This window comes from Erithacus rubecula, assembly GCF_903797595.1.
Source record: "Erithacus rubecula genome assembly, chromosome: 1".
Taxonomy (NCBI): Eukaryota; Metazoa; Chordata; class Aves; order Passeriformes; family Muscicapidae; genus Erithacus; species Erithacus rubecula.
The window spans coordinates 26009727-26032716 of record NC_136658.1 but is presented as its reverse complement, the minus strand read 5'-3'; the positions used below and the strand labels follow the sequence as shown (position 1 = coordinate 26032716).

General features: G+C 47.7%; 1 protein-coding gene across 14 annotated transcripts; it reads left to right on the top strand.

Moving 5' to 3' along the window:
* The first annotated feature begins 1496 nt into the window (after positions 1–1496).
* Positions 1497–22683, top strand: CHD4 (chromodomain helicase DNA binding protein 4). Of its 14 annotated transcripts, none has more exons than XM_079309942.1 (40): positions 1497–1590; positions 2429–2590; positions 4527–4654; positions 4831–5022; positions 5306–5424; positions 5847–6088; positions 6172–6299; positions 6415–6550; positions 6991–7172; positions 7296–7535; positions 8273–8476; positions 8559–8764; positions 8997–9128; positions 9426–9522; positions 9912–10103; positions 10191–10391; positions 11336–11473; positions 14024–14145; positions 14257–14430; positions 14741–14882; positions 15358–15489; positions 15602–15719; positions 15936–16060; positions 16351–16588; positions 16758–16930; positions 17095–17275; positions 17376–17462; positions 17631–17716; positions 17798–17931; positions 18179–18323; positions 18520–18685; positions 19047–19156; positions 19386–19518; positions 19667–19744; positions 19861–19998; positions 20093–20201; positions 20523–20655; positions 21531–21726; positions 21828–22003; positions 22117–22683. In XM_079309942.1, exons 2-40 carry the CDS (start codon positions 2494–2496, stop codon positions 22132–22134), a joined length of 5748 nt encoding a protein of 1915 aa, XP_079166068.1. In that variant the 5' UTR covers positions 1497–1590; positions 2429–2493; the 3' UTR covers positions 22135–22683. The 14 variants fall into 14 exon arrangements, with proteins under 14 accessions (XP_079166068.1, XP_079166067.1, XP_079166075.1 ...); XM_079309941.1 differs by having other exon boundaries at positions 19383–19518; XM_079309949.1 differs by having other exon boundaries at positions 19383–19518; positions 21828–22019.
* Positions 22684–22990: the final 307 nt, after the last annotated feature.

Here is a 22990-nt window from a genome sequence, read left to right as displayed (position 1 = left end):
GGCAGCATTATGGGATGTGATTTTGTTTAATGGGAAATTAATGATACAGTTACATGTGCATAATTGGAGTATACTTATACCTATGGACCGTTCCCGTCTGTGTAAATCGATGTTGAGTTTCCTGGTGGAGGCTGCAGCAGGTGCTGGGTGACAGGGAGGAATGGACTACGTGGACACACAGAATCAGTTAGGTTGGAAAAGACCTCTGAGATCATCAAGTCCGACCTTTGACCAAGCACCACCATGGCAACTAGACCATGGCACCAAGTGCCACATCCAGCCTTTCCTTAAACAGCTCTGGGGATGGTGACTCCACCATTTCCCTGGCAGTCCATTCATGGAAAGGGTGTCTGATCACCCTTTCAGTGGAGAAACTCCTCCTGATGTCCAACCTAAGTCTCCCTTGGTACTGCTTGAGAATGTGTATCCTGGGGTAGGTAGTTCTGCAGGTACCAGCAGCCAGGAAGCCTCGAGGTGCAGGGGAGGCACCAAAGTCACTGCGGCTCCCCACGCACAGGCCGGCAGTGGCAGTGACCGCGGCGGGCGTGGGCAGCCTTGGAGGGGTCCTGCGGGCGGAGCGTGCGGGATGGGGCACGGCAGGACGGGCAGGGAAGCGAGCGGGGCGCTGAGCCCCGAGGTGGCGGGCGGTCGGCGATGGGAGGGCGGTGCCCGCAGCCTGTGCCCGGGGCCGGTGCCAGCGCGCAGGAGGGCGGGAGGTGCGCGGAGGCCGCGCGGTGCCCGGGGTCGGCCCCGTGCTCCGGGTCGGAGCGGGGCTGGGCCGGTGCGCGCCCCGCGCCCCCGGGCGGGGCGGGCGGGGGGCGGCGGCCAAACCCCGCGGGTGCGGGTGCGGGGCGGGCGGCCGCGAGTATTATGGGATGCCGGGCTGGCCGGTGGCTCCCGGCGACTATTATGGGATGCCTGCCTGGGCGCGGGGGGGGGGGGGGGGGGGGGGGGTGGGGAGGTGTGACTATTATGGGATGTGCGCGCTCGGGGTGTGACTATTATGGGATGTTCCGGGGGTCCTCACAGCGCGCGCTCCCCCCCCCACCGCGCTCTCCCCGAGGGAGGGGGACGGGCATATTATGGGATGGCAGCCCAGGGAGGCGCGGGGGGGCGCCCTGTCCCGGCGCGCGGGGTCCCGCGCGGGGCGCGAGGTGGGGGGGGGGCAGTATTATGGGATGTTTCTTGGTGGGGGTCAGTATTATGGGATGCCGGAGCGAAGGGTGCGAGCGTGAGGGAGTATTATGGGATGTTTCTCGGGGTGAAGGTGCGGGGGGGACAGTATTATGGGATGTTACCGGCGGGAGGGGTGGTTATTATTATGGGATGCCGGGCCGGGCAGTGAGTGGGAAGTTCTGAGGGGAGGGTGAGTATTATGGGATGCCGGGGGGGGGGTAAAGGGGGTGTGTGTTTGCCGGGGAGATGGGGGCGGGGCCTGTTGCCGGGGTCCTGGGGCATATTATGGGATGTAGGCGGGAGAGGGCGGGGCCTAGCCGGGTTTTTTTCCCCTTTAAGAGGCGGTGCCGCGGCCGGAGCCATTTTCCCTTCAGCGGCGGCAGCGGCGAGAGAGGAGCCGGGGTCCGGAGCCGGGTGAGGAGCCGGGAGGGAACGAGGGCGGGCAAGGCCATCTGCCGCCTACCCGGGGCGTCGGGGCCAGCAGAGGCGTCTCTCCGCCGGATGCCCCGTCGGCTCCGGCCGCAGCTCCTCCGGGGACGCGGCGTCCCCCTGCCCGGGCGGCCGCAGGACGGGTCCGGCCCCTCCTCCCCCGGCCCGCAACCGCCGCGCCCGTGCCCGCAGCCCGGGCCTGCCCCGGCCCCCGGGGAGCGGCGGCCCCTCACCGCCCGCCCGCCGGACTTCCCCGGCCCCGCCCCGCGCCCCCGCCCGGGAGACGGTGCCCCCCGCCCCCGCCCTGCGCCGCGCAGCCCCGCTCCGGGCGGGGGCGGCTGAGCGGGGCTGCCGAGCGCCCGGCCTTTTGTGTGCGGCCGGGCAGGGGCAGGGCCGGCGCTGCAGTGCCAGCCCGGGGCGGGCTGGGGCTGCTGGCCAGGGCACCTCGCTGACAGCCGCCCGCTGGCCCCAGGGCTCCCTTGGAGCCCGGCTGCCTCGCTTGCCCCACTGCCTTCTCCCGGCCCAAGGCAGAAATAACCGAGGGCACCTGGCTGCAGAGGACGAGAGAGTTTTCCTTTAGGACAGCTGTTTTGGCTTCCTCGGTAGAGATGAGTTGCTGACTCGGTTTAATATCTGGTGTCTTCAAAGGTTATTTTATCACAACTCTAAACTGATACTTGCTGCCAGTGTTTCTATTATCTAGAGGCTCCAAAGCCAGTAAAGTTGCTGTCTAAGCTTTCTCACAGATCCTCTTAGTAGCACTGTTGCTTGGGAGAACGAAGTTCAGGTTTTCTGTAACTTTCTCTTTTTCTTTTCAATGAAGTGCTGGCCAGACTGGCAAGAAGGCGACAAGCTGTGTAAGCCCAGGCCTCCCCCAGTGTGGAGGACATGGCTTCGGGCATTGGGTCTCCATCACCGTGCTCAGGGGGCAGTGATGATGATGAGATGGAGATCCTGTTGAACAACGCTATCCCCCAGCATCCAGGTATGCCGGGCCTGCAGGGCATGCATGTGGAGTGGGGATAATGTTGGTCTCAAGTTCAATATGTGAAATGCATGATGTGTTGAGGAATGTAATATTTATTTTTTCTATGTGCCGCAAGTCATGCGCATGTTTTTGATATCTGAGTCCCAGGGTTGCCTCGAAGTGAGAGGCTCACAGCTTTGTCAGGTGGAGCTGACTTTATTCCAAGCCACTGCAGGTTGTCAGGGCCTCTGCTTGGAGGAGGTGTAGAGGGTGAAGGCAGTGTCCAATTCTAACAGGATACCGAAATTGTGCGTTTCAATTTTCATGAAAATGAATGAATGGGGAAGGGGAAGAGGGGATAGTATGCAAAAGGACAGGTTGCTTGCTTTCATCTGGGAACTCAGACCGGCTGACGTCCAGAGAAAACTGCCCTGGGCTGTTGCGTGACCCACTTTCCTTCATCACCACACCCAATTATTGAGGTTTCTTGTGGTTCTTGCTCTGTGCTGCTTGCTCACCTTTGGTTTTTTTTTAGTCCTTGTATATTGCTTTTTGCCTTGTATTTGCATCCTCATCATCAACATGAGGCTTGAGTTAGAGCCCTGGTAATTCTTCTGGTGTGCCTTTTTTTTTTGTTGCTGCTGCTGTTCATGACCTGCTCCGTGGACATGCATCTGGATTCTTCACTTTCTTGTGAAAAAGGAGTGATGTATATAGTCAATTGTAGGACAAGTGCAGGATTTCCTATTAACTCGTGCTGGAGTGTTGTAGTGTCATATAGGAGAAATGTAACTGGAGAAGGGACGATGGTGTTGTGGTGTTTTGGATTTTCGTTTGTTTGGCATTTTTTTCTTAAGCCTTGTCTCTGGAGTTTTCTGGCACCTCTGAGATCTTGGGCAGAATGGGACTATCAGTAACCAAAATATTTATGAAAAAAAACCTGGTAAAATCACTGCAAAATGAAAAAGAGGTTTAGGTGATACCTTGAAATGGGTGGGTTATTAGAAACTCTAAATCAGAACTTCGGGGAGAAGATGCATGATCCTTGAAGGACCTGGTGTTGCAGAACCACAGGAGCAAAGAGACATCCATTGTTTTGGAACATGGCAGGGGCCAGGTGTGGGACTCCAGGTTCTGAGACCTCTGTCTCTGCTGTTTCAACCCCGGCTGCGGTAGCTCCTCTGACCTGTGGCTTCCTCCATCCTGCCCAGCTCGGGTGGTCAGGAGGCCATTTTCCCTTGGAGGGAGAAGGAGTGACTCTGTGCAGTGGGCGGGGCAGCAGGGGAGGGCGGGTGGCCGCGCTGCTCCTGCAGCCTGCCACAAAGAGAAGGAAGGGCTGTCTGGCTGCCCCTGCCCCTCGGGCCGAGGGCAGACAGGGAACCAGGGCACACTGATGGAAGTGTGCGCTGGGGAACCTCCTGTATGTTCTGGCCAGGCAGTCAGCTTGCTAGCTGCTGGGGCTGGGGGAAGGTTCTGTCTAATCTGGATCAGAATAGAGTTGCTGAGTAACAACTTTCCTATGGAGGTGGAAAAGTAGCAGCTTACTGGCCTGTAATTTGCATGCAGCTGTAGGGTGTTCTATACTGCTGATGTTTTTTTCCTGGAGATCCATGGACTGAAACAGTATCCTGCACAGGTTCTCAAAATGCATTCGCTGTTTTGCCCCCTTTAGGTGCAGCCATCTGTTCCATGCCCTTTCCTCTTGTTGGGTTATGGCAAACTTCTGGTCCCCAAGTTCTGAGTGCAATTCTGCTTGTAGAAGCAAGATTGTGGAAATTGGTGTTGGGAGGGGGTAAACCATGTTCTGTGGTGTCTGTTGTGAACAGTAAGAATTGTAACCACCTCTATTTGTAAGTGTGTAGCAAGAAGCAGACAAGTTGATCTCTGTGAAGGGGGGCTATACTGTTGTGCACAGATGGGGGTTGAATGAGACATGTCACCTCTTCACATCCAGAACCTGAAGAAGAGCCAGAAGAAGAGCTTCTCTCAGAGGCTGACACTCCCAAAATCAAGAAGAAGAAGAAGCCCAAGAAACTGAAGGAACCTAAAGTGCCCAAGCTCAGCAAGCGTCAGAAGAAGGAGGTAAGAAAAGGGATGCCTAAGGTCACACTCCAAAATATGGATATGTAGGATGAGAATACTTACTGTTGTTAATGGCTGATATCAGCAATCTTTTGAATGAATCCTGTAGAGGCTGGGGAGAGCACAGTGTTTATCCAGGGTAGTTTCTCATGCCTCATCTCTCCCTCTCTTCCCAGCTGGGGGACAGCTCTGGTGAAGGGAATGAGTTTGTGGAGGAAGAAGAAGAGGTTCTGCGCTCTGACAGTGAGGGCAGTGATTACACCCCTGGGAAGAAGAAAAAGAAGAAATTAGGACCCAAGAAGGAAAAGAAAAACAAAGCCAAGCGCAAGGAGGAGGAGGAAGAGGAGGAAGAAGATGATGACTCAAAGGTACCCTCCTGACTGCCTGCTTCTCATTCCCATGTATCTGATTTGAGGGGTCATTGTGCTCTCTCTTTGTGATTGCACAGGGAGTTGGGACAGTGTAGTCTCATCCCTCTTGACTTGCCCTCTCTACTACTTTAAGCACACATGCTATTTATACTGAATCCAAATACTTTTCCCATTTCTGCTGATCTGCTGTTGCAGCTGTGTCCTATGGTAGTGATAAATGGATGAGGGGAAAAAAATTCCCTGGGTTCTGCTCAGAGTTGCCATGATTGTCTTTTCATAGGAACCCAAGTCATCTGCTCAGCTTCTGGAAGATTGGGGCATGGAGGATATTGATCACATTTTCACAGAGGAGGATTACCGCACACTCACCAACTACAAGGCTTTCAGCCAGTTTGTCAGGTGAGCTGCAAGTCTACACTTTAAATTACTTGGAAACAAGAAAAGAGATTGGACAAAAACTAGGTTCCTTGATGGTGGCACCTCAATGTGCACTAGTGTAGTACCTGGAGTGAAAACTGAAGCAACAGTAAAATAATTGATTCCCAGCTTTTTTGTTTCCAGTCACTGAGATGACGCATGTTCTCCCTGTCTCATTTCTTTCCTGTTCTGCTAAATTCCATTTTTTTTCCAAGCCTCTGAATATTTCCATGTTTCACACAGAGTGAAGGATGAGAATGGGGATATTCATTGGCTGTTCAGATCAGAGATTAAAAAGGAATGCAGTTTGAGATAGAGGTGCTGATAGGGGTGGCAGTGGGGAGGAATAATCTAGATTTCAGCGTGGTTCAGTAACCTTTCCTTCCTTCCTTAACTGTGCACAGGCCACTTATCGCAGCCAAGAACCCTAAAATAGCAGTGTCGAAGATGATGATGGTACTGGGAGCCAAATGGAGGGAGTTTAGCACAAACAACCCCTTCAAGGGAAGTTCAGGTGCATCTGTGGCAGCTGCTGCAGCTGCAGCTGTTGCAGTAGTCGAGAGTATGGTGACAAACGTGGATGCTGTCCTGCCGCAGCCCCCCGTAGACGTGCCACTCAGGAAAGCCAAGACAAAGGAGGGCAAAGGTGAGATGAAGAGTCTGGCAGGAGGATAGAACATGAGTGGTGTCAAAGCAGTAGCCCTTCTGACTCTGCCTCCTGTGTTCCAGGACCCAATGCCAGGCGGAAGCCAAAGGCCAGTCCTCGTATCCCTGATATCAAGAAACCTAAAACAAAGAAGGTGGCACCACTGAAAATCAAACTGGGAGGGTTTGGTTCCAAGCGTAAAAGATCATCAGTAAGTGATGCTCCTTTCTTGACCTTGTGAGGAGGAGGTCATGATATGATAGTAATGCTGGGGTGTGTGTCTGCTGCTCAGCATGTGTTTGAGCCTTTTCTCTTACCTACCTCAGAGTGAAGATGATGATCTGGATGTGGAGTCAGACTTTGATGATGCCAGCATCAACAGCTACTCTGTTTCAGATGGATCTACAAGCCGTAGTAGCCGCAGTCGCAAAAAACTCAAGGCTGGGAAGAAGAAAAAGAAAGGTATAGATACTTGTCAGCTGCTGGAGACGAGCACAGCTAAGTGTGTAGAAAGATTAGAGGGATGTCTGTGTGGAGTTTTGATGTTTCACAGCATACTTGAGGGACAATTGATTGTGAAGGAAGAACCTGATATTATTTTGAGTAAGGAAAAGGTTCTCAGAAGTTCTTTCAGGAGTTCTTTGTTAGGGAAACAGGTGCAGTGCTGAGTTTTCCTGGCCTTAACTGTACCTTCTGTTTCATGGGTGGAAGGGGGCACAGAGGGACTTGTTTTGCTCCTGTTTCCAGGTCTTCCTTCTTGCCCTGTTTCCTGATGTAGAGTAAGAGTTTTGTGTTCTGGATCTCTGGATGGCTATGGAAGCTGTTGGGAGAATACCTTCCCTGGCTGACAGAAACCTGTATCTATGGCTTGTACTACAGTAACTCCTCATCACCCTGTGCAGGTGAGGAGGACTCCACAGTGGCTGTGGATGGCTATGAGACTGATCATCAGGACTACTGTGAGGTGTGCCAGCAGGGAGGAGAAATTATATTGTGTGATACCTGCCCTCGTGCCTACCACATGGTTTGCCTGGACCCAGATATGGAGAAAGCTCCAGAGGGCAAATGGAGCTGCCCACACTGTGTGAGTATTGGATTCCCCAAATGGTGCAAAAGATCATGTATGAGGGGTCATATCAAGTGACTTGGGGCTGTTTCTGTAGTAATGTAATAATCATTCTGTTTTTCTTTTATTCCTCTCCCATAGGAAAAAGAGGGCATTCAGTGGGAAGCAAAGGAGGATAACTCTGAAGGTGAGGAAATCCTGGAGGATGTAGTGGGGGATGCTGAGGAAGAGGATGACCACCATATGGAGTTCTGTAGAGTCTGCAAGGATGGAGGAGAGCTGCTGTGCTGTGATGCCTGTCCTTCATCCTATCACATCCACTGTCTGAACCCCCCACTGCCTGAGATTCCCAACGGAGAATGGCTGTGTCCTCGCTGCACTGTGAGTTTCTGCTAGTACCATTGTACTATTACTGCAAGAGGTGATTGATCTAATCCCTTTGGATCATCATATTTCTATGGAAGTACATGGTTCTTTGAAGACTGTCTCCTCATACACTTTTGTCATAAAGCTTAAAGGCCTGGCTTTTTGTGTCTGTATTGTGCCTTGATTGATTGGTTTCTCTGGACAGTGGGAAGCACCAGGCTACAGCCTTTGGGTCTTATGAGATTTGTCTACATACAGGATATTTGGGCAGTTTTTGGTCTAGCATGCCGAGGGGCACTTTTTTGGGTTCCTCTATGTAGGAGCAGGAGAACAAGTGCAAGCTAATTCAGTGCTTAAATTAATTTAAACTGATGCTGAGGTAAACTGATTTTGCACTGTTGTAAGCTTTGTAATGCTAAGACCTTTCATAGTAGATGGTTAGGAGAAATACCATGCTTTTCCAGAAAGTTCTTGAAATAGGTAGGATAAATGGTGTTAATTGCCTTCATTAGGTGATAAAAACCTAAAGGTGATGGACAAAAAAAAGCTGCTTATGTTGGACCCTTAATTCTACAGCAAAATATTTTTTGCACAAACTTTCAATGGAGTTGTAGTTGGGCAGACTACTGGGCTTGTCAAGCCTAGCTAATTCTGTCTGTGTAGTGAAACTATGAAAGTGACTGTTTCTGCTCTTCAGTACTTCTTGTTAAGAGTACATACACTGATGCATCAAGCTCTGTTTAACTTCCCAGTGCCCAGCTTTGAAAGGAAAGGTGCAGAAGATCTTGATCTGGAAATGGGGTCAGCCTCCAGTTGGGCCCACACCACCACGTCCACCTGATGCAGACCCTAATGCTCCACCCCCAAAGCCTCTGGAGGGTCGGCCTGAAAGGCAGTTCTTTGTCAAATGGCAGGGCATGTCCTACTGGCACTGCTCCTGGGTGTCAGAGTTGCAGGTGAGTTGAGGAACCTAACTATGGCATAAGGGTGGACAGTTGAGGCTAAAACACCTATTGACTGCTTGTGTCCTGACTGCAGCTGGAGTTGCACTGCCAGGTGATGTTTCGTAACTACCAACGCAAAAATGATATGGATGAGCCGCCCTCAGGAGACTTTGGAGGGGAAGAGGAGAAAAGCCGAAAGAGAAAAAACAAGGACCCCAAATATGCTGAGATGGAGGAGCGTTTCTATCGATATGGGATCAAGCCAGAGTGGATGATGATCCATAGGATCCTTAATCATAGGTAGGGGGTGTTACAAAGAGGATTTTCAACAAAGACCTTAAGCAGGGCTAAGGGAGAGGGGATGAGTTAAACTGCAGTATGACTGGGAGAAATAGTGGGAGTTCTTTGTTGGTATGACAGACATTGTTGTTCTGTTTCTGCTGCTTCACTGAGAGTCCTTCCCTTCCATTTGAATGGATTGGGGGAATACTGCTATCTCACTGTGCTTGAGGCTTACTGGTTTCTTCTGCAGTGTGGATAAGAAGGGGAATGTCCACTATTTGATTAAGTGGAGAGACCTACCCTATGACCAGGCATCCTGGGAAAGTGAAGATGTGGATATTCAAGATTATGACCTCTACAAGCAAGCCTACTGGAATCACAGGTAGGAGAAGTATATAGAGGTTGTTTGTACGTTCCCTCAGGAGAAAGTACTGCAGTATGTCAGTCTCTGGCATTGGCTGGATTAATACATGGAAATGGACAAGAGGCATCTTCTTGTTGCTGACTCCTTATGCCTTTGGGCAGGGACCTTGTGCCTCTCTAGCACTTCATGAAGGTTCCAGCTCTGTTTTCTTGAGTCTGAGTTGGGTAATTGCCCTCCTATCCTCTGCAATAGTTTTCTCTCGATGTGTTAATAAAGAGCCATTACACTGATGTACTTGGGACCATGTCTACATAGGGAGCTGATGCGAGGTGAAGAGGGCAGGCCTGGTAAGAAGTTAAAGAAAGTGAAGATGCGGAAACTGGAAAGACCGCCTGAGACTCCCACAGTAGACGTAAGTTACTTTTCTTTGTTTTGGAGCCATCTGATAGAGATGCTTATTTGGAGTGCCTGTAGGCAAATTGTAAACTGAAGAGTGACCAGTGTATGGTTTAGAGCTCCCTCATAGCCCAAGAATAAATGGCATTAGAGAGCCTTCAGACAAGGGTCCACCATGTCCATTGGGTCAGACTCCCTAGCTCTTGGTGAAAGGGTTTTACAAAAAAAAAAAAAAACCTTACTGTTCGATGCCTTTGGCTATTTGGAAATTGGGTTTGGTGCTAGTCTGGTTGTCATCTGTGAAGTCTTATCTGTGCTAGTGAATATAAGGGTGGCTAAGAAAGGACTCTTGTCAATTATCTAAGTGAGTAAAAGGATTCCAACTCTTCTTCCTTTCCACTGTAGCCAACAGTGAAGTATGACCGGCAACCAGAGTACCTTGATGTAACAGGGGGAACCTTGCACCCCTACCAACTGGAAGGGCTGAATTGGCTGCGCTTCTCTTGGGCCCAGGGCACAGATACAATCTTGGCTGATGAAATGGGTCTGGGAAAGACTGTGCAGACAGCAGTGTTTCTATATTCCTTATACAAAGAGGTGAGAGCTGGGAGGCAGCTGCCTGGGGAGGCTCTGCCTGTATTAGTGATTGCAGTCATCTGATGCTCTTACTGACTCTATTTGTAGGGCCACTCAAAGGGTCCCTTCTTGGTGAGTGCACCACTGTCCACAATCATCAACTGGGAACGAGAATTTGAGATGTGGGCCCCAGATATGTATGTAGTGACCTATGTTGGGGACAAGGACAGCCGGGCCATCATCCGTGAGAATGAGTTCACTTTTGAGGATAATGCCATACGTGGAGGCAAAAAAGCATCCAGAATGAAGGTACAGAACTCTGCTGTAACACAAGCCTGGGTTGTGATGCGCTCGACTGACTTCCGGCAGCTGAGATTCGGATACTCTGCTGTCCCTGGAAACTGATTATGCTTGTAGTTTCCAAGGGAAAATAAGTGCAAGTTGATGACAAGTGGGCGTTTAGACTCTTGCTGTAGACTGTTTAAATACTCCTGCTAATCTGAAGTGTTTCAGTACTGGAGAAAGATAGTTGACGAAGGTAAAACTTGACCCTAGGCGTGTCCCTCTGTCTTCCCAACTTAACCTGTGAAGCTGTGCATCTTTTCTAGAGATCTAAGTTGATGTCTCAATTGCCACTGTGTGTAAAAGACAAATATACAAAAAAAGTATGAACTTTTTTATCCTGAGGAATTGGCTGACAGGCTGTACCTAGACATGTGAGAAATTGCATTTTGTGCCTGGACAGGAAGGAAGATCCTGACTTAGGTGACAGCTTTTTGTAGAACATAAGTCTTCCTAGTAAAACCAAGATGGAAGCTAAAGCATTTTCAGTGGCAGAGACAGATTCATTTCCTTTCATTAAAATGGGACAGCCTTAAATACTAAGTAGTACTAGTAATTCAAAATTCCATGGTAAACTATTTATCTTTTGAAGTCTTAGCTTTCTGATGAGCCACTCTTCTCCAGATCTCAAAATCTCAATTCTCTAACATGGCTCTACTCATTACTTACTTGTTAAACTGTTAAAGTATTTGGCATCATGTCCAAAAGTAGCAGGCATTGAGGGGGTTGAGGAGACTTACATGTGTTGGGAGCAATAGGGAATTAAAAGGCTAAAATGGTTTGGGCAGCATTTCAAATCTTGTGACAGAAGAAAGTTTTTGATGTGCTGTTGACCAGGACTTATCCTGATAACTTGATGGAGGAACACTGCATCCTCTATCCCATTAAATGTTCATCTGTTTCCTTTGCAGAAGGAGGCTGCTGTCAAGTTCCATGTGCTTCTCACTTCCTATGAATTGATCACAATTGATATGGCCATACTAGGCTCTATTGACTGGGCCTGCCTCATTGTGGATGAAGCTCACAGACTGAAGAACAATCAATCTAAGGTACAGAGAAGCAAGCGTAGGTGGTTCATGGACATGGCATAGGTTGCAGGGGAGAGAGACAGCTCTTAGTCATTTGTTCAGTAGTAAATTTGATGTGTTATTAAAAAGAAAAATCAACAGTCTGCATTTGGAGATCAGTCATCACTGGAAACAACATATACAGATCACTGATACTGAAACAGCTTTCTTTCCAGGTTGCCTTGGTTTGAAAGACAGGTGTCTGCTAAGAAAGACAGGAGCCTCTCTTGAAATAGAAAATGTAAACACCCTCCCTCCAAATTATTACAGTTTTGAAATTAAGGGCCTCTGAGGCAAAGACCTAGAAATAGGATTAACAGTTCTTTACTAGGAAAAATTAAAATAAGTACAGTAATACAAAAGAAAACAAACCCAAAACACTGACAGTGTGGGAATACAGCCTGACCCTGTTAGCCAGGGTATTGTTAGCAGTCTCATTAAATGGTGGCTGCAGTCCTCCTGGAGTGACAGATGTGGTTCAGCTGAAGCAGTGCTCCTGTAGAAGGGTGTAGTTTTCCTCAGAAGGTCCAGTAATGATGTGGAAAGGTTTGGTTTTCCTCTGGAATCCAGTGGAAAAAGGCTGCTGTTATGTTCCAAATCTCTGTTTTTATGTAGGTAGTAAATGTTTGGCTCCTCCCCCTGGGTGGATCATCTCACAATGGGATGATGTAATTTTATAAGTCATGCTATCAGCAGGACTCAATGGCCCATTAACAGAAGATACCTCCCTGGAGGGAGAATTGGTTGTGGAAAACATAAAGAACACTGCCCCACCTGGTTTTAACAGAGATGGTGATGCCAAGACACAGGTGAATGGGCAGTTGGTGTAGACTGAAAAACAGAAAAACCTGGAAGTGGTTGTTGCTCTCAAATACAAAGTGACTTCTCTGAAAGCAGATCACACACCTGCACCACTGCCATTCTGAAAAGGTTTACCATGCTGAGCATAAAACATTCCCCATGAGCAGAATTACCCTGCTTCCAGAGTAGGCTTGCTCTCTGCGTTTGCCTGGTTTTGTAGCAGAACTAATAAGGTGTTCGAGAAATTGAAGGTGGTCAGAGGTGTTAAAAAATGCCTAGGTAGGTGCTGAAAGCCATATAGCTGCTTTAGTGTGAGACTGCACCTTAACTAAGCTTGTCTGAATTGAGTAGACTTGACTGTACTTTCTTAATCCAGCCCTTCCATAGATGTTGTGCCTTAATTCTGGTATTGATTTGTCTTCAGCTGGACTCTGTAGCTCAGTACACAAAAAACAATTATTATTGGAAAGCTGGTTTTAGAGGTTCTTGGAGACTGTAAGACAAAATTGCTGCTTGATTTCTTTTTCTATTTGTTTTGTTTAAATGGCTTTAGTGTTTTGGATCTTGGCATGAGGCATCTTCCTGAGGCATCACAGCTGTGCTTGCAGTTCAGTTTCTAGATCTTATTTTATTGTAGGCACTAAGACTGGATGCCATTCTATGCTTAGCACTGAAACCATTTGAAGTAGGAATGAATGCTTACTATTAATATTCATTAATTGAAAGAGGATGCAAAGGCTCAAGATTACACTATGACACTATGCAGAACCATTAAATCTTTTTCTATAGCAGTTTGCTATCCTGTAAGTACAGCTTTAGAGGTGCTTGGCTGCAAGATAGGTCAGATGCTTCTTAACAGATTTGGATTACTCCTAAAGTTTTGCAAATATAATTAGTAACTTCCACATTTGATTAAAAAAAAATATATTTTTAACTATAACTGTGTAGAAAGATAAATCCCTGTGGAGGCCACTAGAAGTACTCTTCTGCTGCAATAACCAGAACATAAGTGATTTGTTTTTTGTTTGCCATCTAGTACAACTGCTTTCAGTAAGTTTGACCTTGTATCATGCTAAGTGTAAGATAAGCAAAGAAATGGCCAAGATCATAAATTACTGCTTTACTGTCAATTTGTGCAGGTGAACATGTTATATTTGTGCTTTCCAGTGCAGTACTTTGAGTGCTCTGTACATCTGTCTGGAATTACTTCATTGTTTGAAAACCAGTGCAAATTACCTTAAAGACACATTGGCAAACCCTTAGCTCTTTTTCTCCTTGCTCATTCAGAGCTCTGGAACACTGCCAGGAGTGATATGAATAGGAAGAGTGACTTAGTTCTCAAGGCAGAATCGAAGGGATGTGGAACACTAATATAGCAAGAAAAAATACATAGTACAGCAGTCTAGAAATGATTTGTGGTCTGAAAGAGATTGTAACTTACAGGAGCAAAGGAAACCTACTAGCACCTGATGGCTCAGAGGATTTGCTGCAGTCATGGTGTAGCTATGCAGAACAATGATCGAAATAAGATCAGTATAGTAACCCTGATTGGAATGTGAACTACTTGGAACTCTTGTCCAAACAGCTGATGTGATCTAAATTGAACCCTGGATTACTGTTAACTTTTTATCTAGCATTTTTGTAAGCCTATGACTTAATAAGCCTTTGTTGTATCTGTTGTGTGTGTTTTGGTTTATTTTCCCATTTTCTTCCATGTGCTCTCCTTTCCAGTTCTTCCGTGTGCTGAATGGTTACTCCCTCCAGCACAAGCTGCTGCTTACAGGAACGCCCCTGCAGAACAACCTGGAAGAACTGTTCCACCTGCTGAACTTCCTGACGCCCGAGAGATTCCAGTATGTCTTGCAGTGCAAGTCAGCCTTGTCTGTCTTGTCATTCTTTTCCCCTCACTTGCTCTTTTGCTCTTTTTCCTTTGTGCCGTTTGCTGAGTGTCTGTTTCCCTGCAGTAACTTGGAGGGCTTCCTAGAAGAGTTTGCAGATATTGCCAAGGAAGATCAGATCAAGAAACTGCATGACATGCTGGGCCCACATATGCTGAGGCGTCTCAAGGCTGATGTTTTCAAGAATATGCCATCTAAGACTGAACTCATTGTCAGAGTGGAGCTCAGTCCCATGCAGAAGTGAGTGTGGGGATGAAGAGAGCACCTGCTGTTGAACTACTGTTGCTCTGCTCTGTAATTTCAAAGAGGCTGTGCTGCAACAGCCTTATCATTACTCTACAGGGTTTTCTATGGGCTTCACTAAAGCAGAGGAAGGACTAATCCTGTGCTATGGTTTAAGGGATAAAGAGATAGTGAATGCCACTGGCAGAGCCTAGGTAGCTGGCAGGTATGGCAGGAGCTGTGCACAGTTTAGCAAGAGAAGACTAGGTTAGTCATTCTCATGACAACTGTCTGAGTTGTTTAACTTTTTGGGTTTTTTTGTTTTCAGGAAATACTACAAATACATTTTGACAAGAAACTTTGAGGCACTGAATGCACGGGGTGGTGGTAACCAAGTCTCGTTGCTCAATGTTGTCATGGATCTGAAGAAGTGCTGTAACCACCCCTACCTCTTTCCTGTGGCTGCTATGGTATGTCCAGTCACTTACTCTATATAAGCAAATTCCCTGCTGGCTGTTATCACGAAGCCACTTAGTTTCCTAGGTGAGGCATGGAGGGGTTCCCATTTCTCTCTTTGGGCTTCTGTTCTTTTTTCATCCTGTCTTTATTTAGACCAAACATGCTGGAAGGCCATTTCTTTACCAGCACATTTATGTGACAGATAGGAACTATCTTTTGACTTATGTGGAGTGGTGAAAGCTGTAAGAGTAGGATCTAAATAAATAAGAAAAGAGGAGGGTATGTAGGAGTCACATTACAAGACAACAGGCACAGGGTAGCACTGATGTTTCATACAGGCAGTGTATGGAACAACCACAGCCTGTGGTTGTGCCAAGCAAAGCGACCAGGTATAAGCCAACATCATCTAGGGATTAAGAACAAGTTACATTCCTTCAAGCTGGTTTTGTCCCTTGCCCCTTATTCCCTCTCTCATTTTCTTTTTAGGAAGCTCCAAAAATGCCAAATGGCATGTATGATGGTAGTGCACTTATTCGAGCCTCTGGAAAGCTGTTGCTGCTGCAGAAGATGTTGAAGAACTTGAAGGAAGGAGGTCACAGAGTGCTCATATTCTCTCAGGTATATGGAGAAAAACCTTTAGGCCTGGAATACTTTTTCTGAGAAAGAAGTCTGTTGATCTGGTATCCACTTGTCCCTCACTCTTCTGTGGTGGTATTCCTCTGATATGCAGATGACCAAAATGTTGGACCTTCTGGAAGATTTTCTGGAACACGAAGGGTACAAATATGAGCGGATTGATGGAGGAATCACAGGGAACATGCGTCAGGAGGCTATTGATCGCTTCAATGGTATGTAGCCTCCTACTTTTCCTGTAAAATGAAAGCTTGCCTTGTGTGCTTAATGCTCATCATGGGATTGTTGTGTCCCATGCCTTCTATTGCTTTCCTGGAATCTTAAATTAGTAGCAGTTCCCTGTCAGGTGATGTGGGTCAGTTACAAATCCTTCTTTGAGTACAGCACACTCCCTTGATTATTTTTGTTTTTGTTTTTTTTTTTAATCTAAGCTCCTGGAGCTCAGCAATTCTGCTTTCTGCTTTCAACTCGAGCTGGGGGTCTTGGTATTAACTTGGCCACAGCAGATACTGTGATTATCTACGATTCAGACTGGAACCCCCACAATGATATCCAGGTGAGCCTGAATGAGATCACTCATTATGGAGTAATCCTGAGGAAGTGGAGAAATTATATCATCAGAAGGAGTGAAGGAGTGTAAGGCTTCCCTTCTAGAAATATGCAAAATCAGAGAAGTGTGGATGGGTAGAGATGGGAAGTGAAATAGTGAAGGGGCCTTCTAGGGCACAGCCTTCACTAATGCTAAGAGCCAACGTAAAGGCAGGTGGGAAGCTTGTGAGGTAGGTGAGGTATATCAGACTACTGCTTGAGCAGCTCTAGATTGTTCTGAGCACATCTCTTTTCTAGGCCTTCAGCCGTGCACACAGAATTGGACAGAACAAGAAAGTGATGATATACCGCTTTGTGACAAGGGCCTCAGTGGAGGAACGTATCACTCAGGTGGCCAAGAAGAAGATGATGCTAACTCATCTGGTAGTGAGGCCAGGTTTGGGGTCCAAGACAGGCTCCATGTCCAAACAAGAACTTGATGACATTCTCAAATTTGGCACTGAAGAGCTCTTCAAGGATGAGGCTACGGAGGGGGGTGAGTGCCTGAGAGTAGAACTGATGGGGGTGGGTATATCTGGCTCTTTATTTAGTGAGAGGCTGCAGACACAGTGCTGATTATAGCTCTAAAAGAGGGTCTAGAGTGGCATTCCCTTTTGTAGTCCATTGAGATCCATACAGCAATGGTTCCTGTACTCTTCCTTCAGGGGATAACAAAGAAGGTGAGGACAGTAGTGTCATCCACTATGATGACAAAGCAATTGAGCGTCTGTTGGATCGGAACCAGGATGAAACAGAAGATACAGAACTTCAGGGCATGAATGAATATCTCAGTTCCTTCAAGGTGGCCCAGTATGTGGTTCGTGAGGAGGAAATGGGGGTGAGTATGAGGTGGATATCAGCTAATATGTTCTCCTGAGTGATGGAGGATCAATTAAGTTAATTGAGCTCTGCAGCTTTTAAGGCCAAGTAAGCAGGCATATATCTGCTATGACAGGCTGGGACTTGGAGCATAGGGCCCTAAATTTGTTACTTTTCTGGCAGGAGGAAGAGGAGGTTGAACGGGAAATTATTAAGCAGGAGGAATCGGTGGATCCTGATTACTGGGAGAAACTGCTCCGTCACCATTATGAGCAACAACAGGAGGATCTGGCCAGGAATCTGGGCAAGGGCAAACGTATTCGCAAGCAAGTTAACTACAACGATGGCTCGCAGGAGGATAGAGGTACAAATCCACAGGACCCTGAGGGAAAAACGGGTGCAAGTATATGTTGCTGGGAAGTAATGGAGTAGCGTCTCAGGCTCACGTGCTGTTTTTCTTTCAGACTGGCAGGATGACCAGTCAGATAATCAGTCAGACTATTCAGTTGCTTCTGAAGAAGGAGATGAGGACTTTGATGAGAGGTCTGAAGGTAAGTTCTGCTGGAGCCAGAGTTCCTGTGTTACTTTGAGTGTGGAAAGAGTTGGAACTTGATTTGGGCAATTTATAGGTTTTGTGGTGCTCTCCTGCTGGGGCAATATTCGCTCAACAATATGCTTTACATTGTTTCTTTACTTAGCTGCATTTCTTTCTTCAGCAGCTCGTCGGCCTAGCCGCAAGGGCCTGAGAAATGATAAGGATAAGCCTCTGCCTCCCTTACTGGCCCGTGTGGGAGGGAACATTGAGGTAAGTTGTACCAGGGAGGGCATTTGCATCCCAGCTGCTTCTGTATTCCTTTTGCCATATCGGTCTGTTCCTTCGTTCTAGGTGTTGGGTTTCAACGCTCGCCAGCGGAAAGCCTTCCTCAATGCTATCATGCGCTATGGAATGCCGCCTCAGGATGCCTTCACCACTCAGTGGCTTGTTCGGGACCTCCGTGGCAAGTCAGAGAAGGAGTTCAAGTGAGTCTGCATTAGACAGGAATGGAAGACTTGACAGCAACTAGTCTTTGGGGGAAGAATGAAAGTTGGGCCTTTTCTTGGAGACTGTTAGGAAATTCTCCCTGGAAGGAGCCTGGATCCCCAAAACTTGTTACTATGGCATAAGAGTCTTGGGGTAATTTCCCTGATGTGCTGAAAGGGGTCTGACAATGCGTGTCTGCAGATAGTGCAATTTATGGCCTAATTTCTTGTCTCTCAATTGCTTCAGGGCCTATGTCTCACTCTTCATGCGCCATTTATGTGAACCTGGGGCTGATGGTGCAGAGACCTTTGCAGATGGGGTCCCACGGGAAGGTCTTTCTCGACAGCACGTCCTCACTCGCATTGGGGTCATGTCACTTATACGCAAAAAGGTAAGTGCCTAGCAGAGCAACGTGGCCTTTGCTGGCCATACAACTGTAGTCACTGGGGTCTTGAGTCAGAGTTAGCTCTCCTTTCACACCTACTTTTGTTGTGTGCTCAGCAGTCTGCCTCTACAGATCTATCATCTGTGAGGATGAGCATTGTATGACTCCTCCTGTGATATGTCTTTCTCTCCCTCTTCTGCAGGTGCAGGAATTTGAGCATGTGAACGGCCGTTGGAGTATGCCAGAACTGGCAGAGATAGAGGAGAACAAGAAACTTTCACAGCCCAGCTCACCCTCTCCCAAAACTCCAACTCCTTCAACACCAGGGGATACGCAGCCAAATACACCTGCCCCTGTTCCTGCACCTGGTGAGGGCTCCCCTCCTGTACAGCCTTGCGTCCTGACCTTACCCTGGCTGTTCCCCTCACCAGAACTGTGGTGGTGGGGTCTGGGGGTGGACGCAGATCAGCTTACTCTCATGTTAGGAGGGCTGCCAAAGACATGTGCAAGCCCTTAAAGGCAAGAGAGGACACTGGCTTTCCTGGGATGAACTGACATCAGTGAGAAGCCCAGCACTTGTAGTGGGCCGGAAAAGGAGGGTCAAGTTAGTTCCATTTTGATGGGCCTGATCTCTGGGAGTAAAGGAGAAGTGGGCTTGGTAACAGGGAAGACCTTACTGATTTGCTTCTCTTTTGTGTGCTCTGCTGCTCTGGCATGGGGAATACACAGAAGATGGAGTAAAAGTAGAAGAAGGAGCTAGTGCTAAGGAGCAAGGAGAGCCATCTGAACCAGAGAAGGAGCTCAGTGCCTCTGCTACAGAAACAGAGGCCCCTATGGAGGTCAGTTTTGGCTTTTTTGCCTTGTAATTTCTCTTGAGAATTCCTCTATTTCTGCCCCCTCTTTATTTAAGCTGAGGCAGAGATGAGTTTTGATACTTGAAGATAACTCTCTGGTCTTCAGAATTGGTGTCACAAAAAAGCTTTGTGTCTTTGCTTTTCAAATGACTATGACTGTGTTCTGTTGTCATGCACTGGTACTTTGTATCTCACTGATCGCTGTCCTCAGCAGTGTGCTCAACCTGTGGAGACACTGGCCCAGGAAGCAAAATCCCCAGTGAACGCCACAGAAGCAGATGAAAAAAAAGTAGAGGAAACTGAAGTGAAGGAAAGACCGGATGAACCAATGGAAGTAGAAAGCAAAGGTACAAAGCACTTCATCCTAAAGAATTAGGCTTGGATGTAGAAAATCGGTGGGAAGTTACAGAATAGTATTGGGTTTCACTGGTTGAAGAACAAAACTGTGGACTTGCTATGTTCCTGAGCATCTCATGTTCCCTTTCTTTCCTGCAGCTGATGTGGAGAAGGTGGAAGATAGAGCAGCTCCTGAAAATCCCTCTGACCCTCCTATAATCACTCTGGATGAGAAAGGTGAGGCATGATGACCTCCCTTCTTTTCCTTAACCCTTCTTCTGCAAGGATTCGTTGTGGGTCCAACTTGTTGTGGTATCTGCCATGTTTGTTTTAATAATTTCATGTGTGTACAGATGAGAAAAAGGACGATGATAAGAGAGATGTAGTGATGCTGCAGAACGGAGAGATGCTGAAGGAGTCAGCAGATGAAAGGCACAAGAAGGCAGTAAAGCAGCGCTTCATGTTCAACATAGCAGATGGTGGTTTCACTGGTATGAGATCTTTATCTGCTTGAACTTGTTTATAAGCTCCTGCTTATGTTTGTGAAATAACTTCCAACTGTTCTGGTGTCTCTTGCCTTTCCAGAACTACACTCCCTCTGGCAGAATGAAGAGCGGGCTGCGACTGTCACCAAGAAGACCTACGAGATCTGGCATCGGCGTCATGACTACTGGCTCCTAGCTGGGATTATCAAGTATCCTTGACATGACAGATGCATTCTCCCACCTTGTACATAATTTGTCACAGTGAAAGTGACCATTCTGGATCTGACTGGAGTAGGTTAAGTGAGCAAGTGCTGTATCTTCTCCACAAGAGTGAAAGTGATGGTGGGAGGGGGAGCTTCCTGCAGCATAGTTAAGACTTAGCAGAATATAGTTCTCATTCCTCTTCCTTGGCTCCTGTTTGTCCCCTCTCTGTACCTCCTTTCCACACTCCCTCTGGAGAACAGTACAGCCTGGGCTGTTTATTCCCTTGTTTTCACTGCCTTTGTTTGCCTGAGCTCATCCCATCTCAGTCATGGCTATGCCCGTTGGCAGGATATTCAGAATGATCCACGTTACGCCATCCTCAATGAACCCTTCAAGGGTGAGATGAACAGGGGTAACTTCCTCGAAATAAAGAATAAGTTCTTGGCAAGGAGATTTAAGGTAAGGATTTCTCTTTAGTCTGATAACTGCCTGGATCTCTTAAGAAAAAGTTCTTGCAGTTCTGAGTTTCCACCAACGAAGTGAAAGATTTCTGCAGTGCCTTTTGTTTTAGGGGTAATAAAAAAAAGGCAATATATGTCAGGATCATTCAGTTGCTCCATGATAGGAACTCCTTTTTTTTCTGGAAACAATATTGGGGAGCTTGGTTCAGTGCTGTCCAAATGTTTATTGAACAACTGAAAAGCAAGAGGCTTAAGGTTCAAGTGGCTGTTTTCGTCACAGCTTCTGCTTGGTCTGCTACAATGCACTCCATGTGCCTGAACAGAACTCTGGGTTGCTGAAAGTGCTGCCTCCAATCTCTATTTCATCCTCTCTGGGAGTAAACATACCTTAGTTGTGGGAGTGGTTTAAGATTAAGTAAAAGCCTTGTAGGTCTCAGTCTTGGGGCAAAACATTGAATGACTATAAGACTGAATGATCAGTTCTGCATTGACAGGATTCTCCAAATGCTTACAAGATTTTATGCTCTATCTATAAATAGGATGGAATACTTTTCCTTTGGGTTCAAAGAGTAATCTTTGTCCCATTTGTCTCATAAAGAATGTGTAAAAAGAATCAGGAGGAATGAAAATACTAGAAGAGTTGTAATAGTCTATCAAATGCAGTGTACCCTGGTTTTCTTGTGTATCTGACTTTGTTTCATGAAGCCCTAGCTGTTTTGGGCTACTCAGTAAAACCAGCTGCTGAAAGGAGATTCAGCTATGCAGTCTCACTTTTATGAGATGGTGGGGAATTGGATTAGGAGAGACTGGGTGTGCAAACAAGGCTCCTTCTCAGGCAGTTGCTGAAAGACTCATTCCTGCCCCACCTTGCAGCTCCTGGAGCAAGCGCTGGTGATAGAGGAACAGTTGCGGCGAGCTGCCTATCTGAACATGTCTGAAGACCCATCTCACCCATCCATGGCTCTGAACACACGTTTTGCAGAGGTGGAATGCCTGGCTGAGAGCCACCAGCACCTATCCAAGGAGTCAATGGCTGGGAATAAACCAGCCAATGCTGTGCTGCACAAAGGTAATGCGGTGTGTTAACCAAGGGTGGGATAGATGTTCAGCGGTGCTGTCCCCTCTGGGGTGTCCCTCTCCTCTCCGAACAGATGTCCCTTTCTCTTGTAGTTCTGAAGCAGCTGGAGGAGCTTTTGAGTGACATGAAGGCGGATGTGACTCGCCTGCCTGCCACAATTGCCCGCATCCCACCCGTGGCAGTGCGCCTTCAGATGTCGGAGCGCAACATCCTCAGCCGCCTGGCCAACCGCAGCAGTGAGCCCCCGCCGCCGCCCCCTCCCCAGCAAGTACGTACCCTCTCCGGTCAGTAAGGGAGTTCGGGGGGAGGGGGCCACCGTGGGCCAGCCTGGACTCTGGTGACCAGCCTGTGAGTCTCAGGTCCTCCTCTCTCGCCCTACAGGTGGCCCAGCAGCAGTGAATTCCTGGCCCAGTGCTGTTGACCTTTCGGCCAAGCTGAAGTGACCCCCCCTAGCTCACCCCTTCACACTTCTACCCCTCTGCCTGACATTCCTGACTGGGTGCTGTTTCCCTCCATGGAAGCTGCTGCTCAGGTCTCTGGAAGGAGAAGAAACTCCTTCCTCTGCAGCCAGCCCGTTGGAGCAAGGAGTGTGTTTAGGAGAGAGGGGGATGGATATATGATGGACTCTGTATATAGTGACTGGAGGCCCCAGCGCCATGTCTGTTACATGGAGAACCTGGCTGCATTGCTCATTGCCTCCGCCTGGAATTCCAGTTTTCGTTCTTAATTTTATTTTGAGTTTGTTTACTGAGACAAGTGCGCAGGCAAGACCAAGCAAAAGCCAGGACAGAGACAAAGCTACCTCCATCAAAATCCTTTTTAATACAAAAACTGACCGGACTTGTCAACTAATAAGCAGCTTGAAGACAAAAGCAAACAATGAAAAAATACAACAAAAAACAGAGCAAACGTTGATAAAAATGAAAAATAAAGTTTCCTTGTATTTTATTGTGTTGTCTCTATTATCATGAGTGTAGTGGGGTAAGTATGTGGTCTCAACAGTGCAAGAGGTATTCATGTCTTTTGCTGTGTCAGAGCAGCTTTTGGGGTATCCTACACCTCTGAGAAGAGCGGTAGATACCCCAACCCTGCAAGTGTTTAAGGCCTTGAGGAATGTGGTCTCAGGAGTGGTTTCCCTACCTCTGGCATAGATGTTGGACCAGGTGCTCTTTACCCCACCGTGACAGGCTCTTGATTCTGTAATTTCTTTCCCCCTTGCCTTGGCTTCGTGCCTTTCTCTGCTGCCTGCCTTGGG

Bases quoted from the DNA above. Each gene is read 5' to 3' on its own strand.
- CHD4 (XM_079309937.1), top strand. From the start codon at position 2,494: ATGGCTTCGGGCATTGGGTCTCCATCACCGTGCTCAGGGGGCAGTGAT. The intron at 7,173-7,295 runs GTGAGTATTGGA...CCTCTCCCATAG, and splicing joins AATGGAGCTGCCCACACTGT to GAAAAAGAGGGCATTCAGTG. The intron at 17,717-17,797 runs GTAAGTTGTACC...CCTTCGTTCTAG, and splicing joins GTGTGGGAGGGAACATTGAG to GTGTTGGGTTTCAACGCTCG.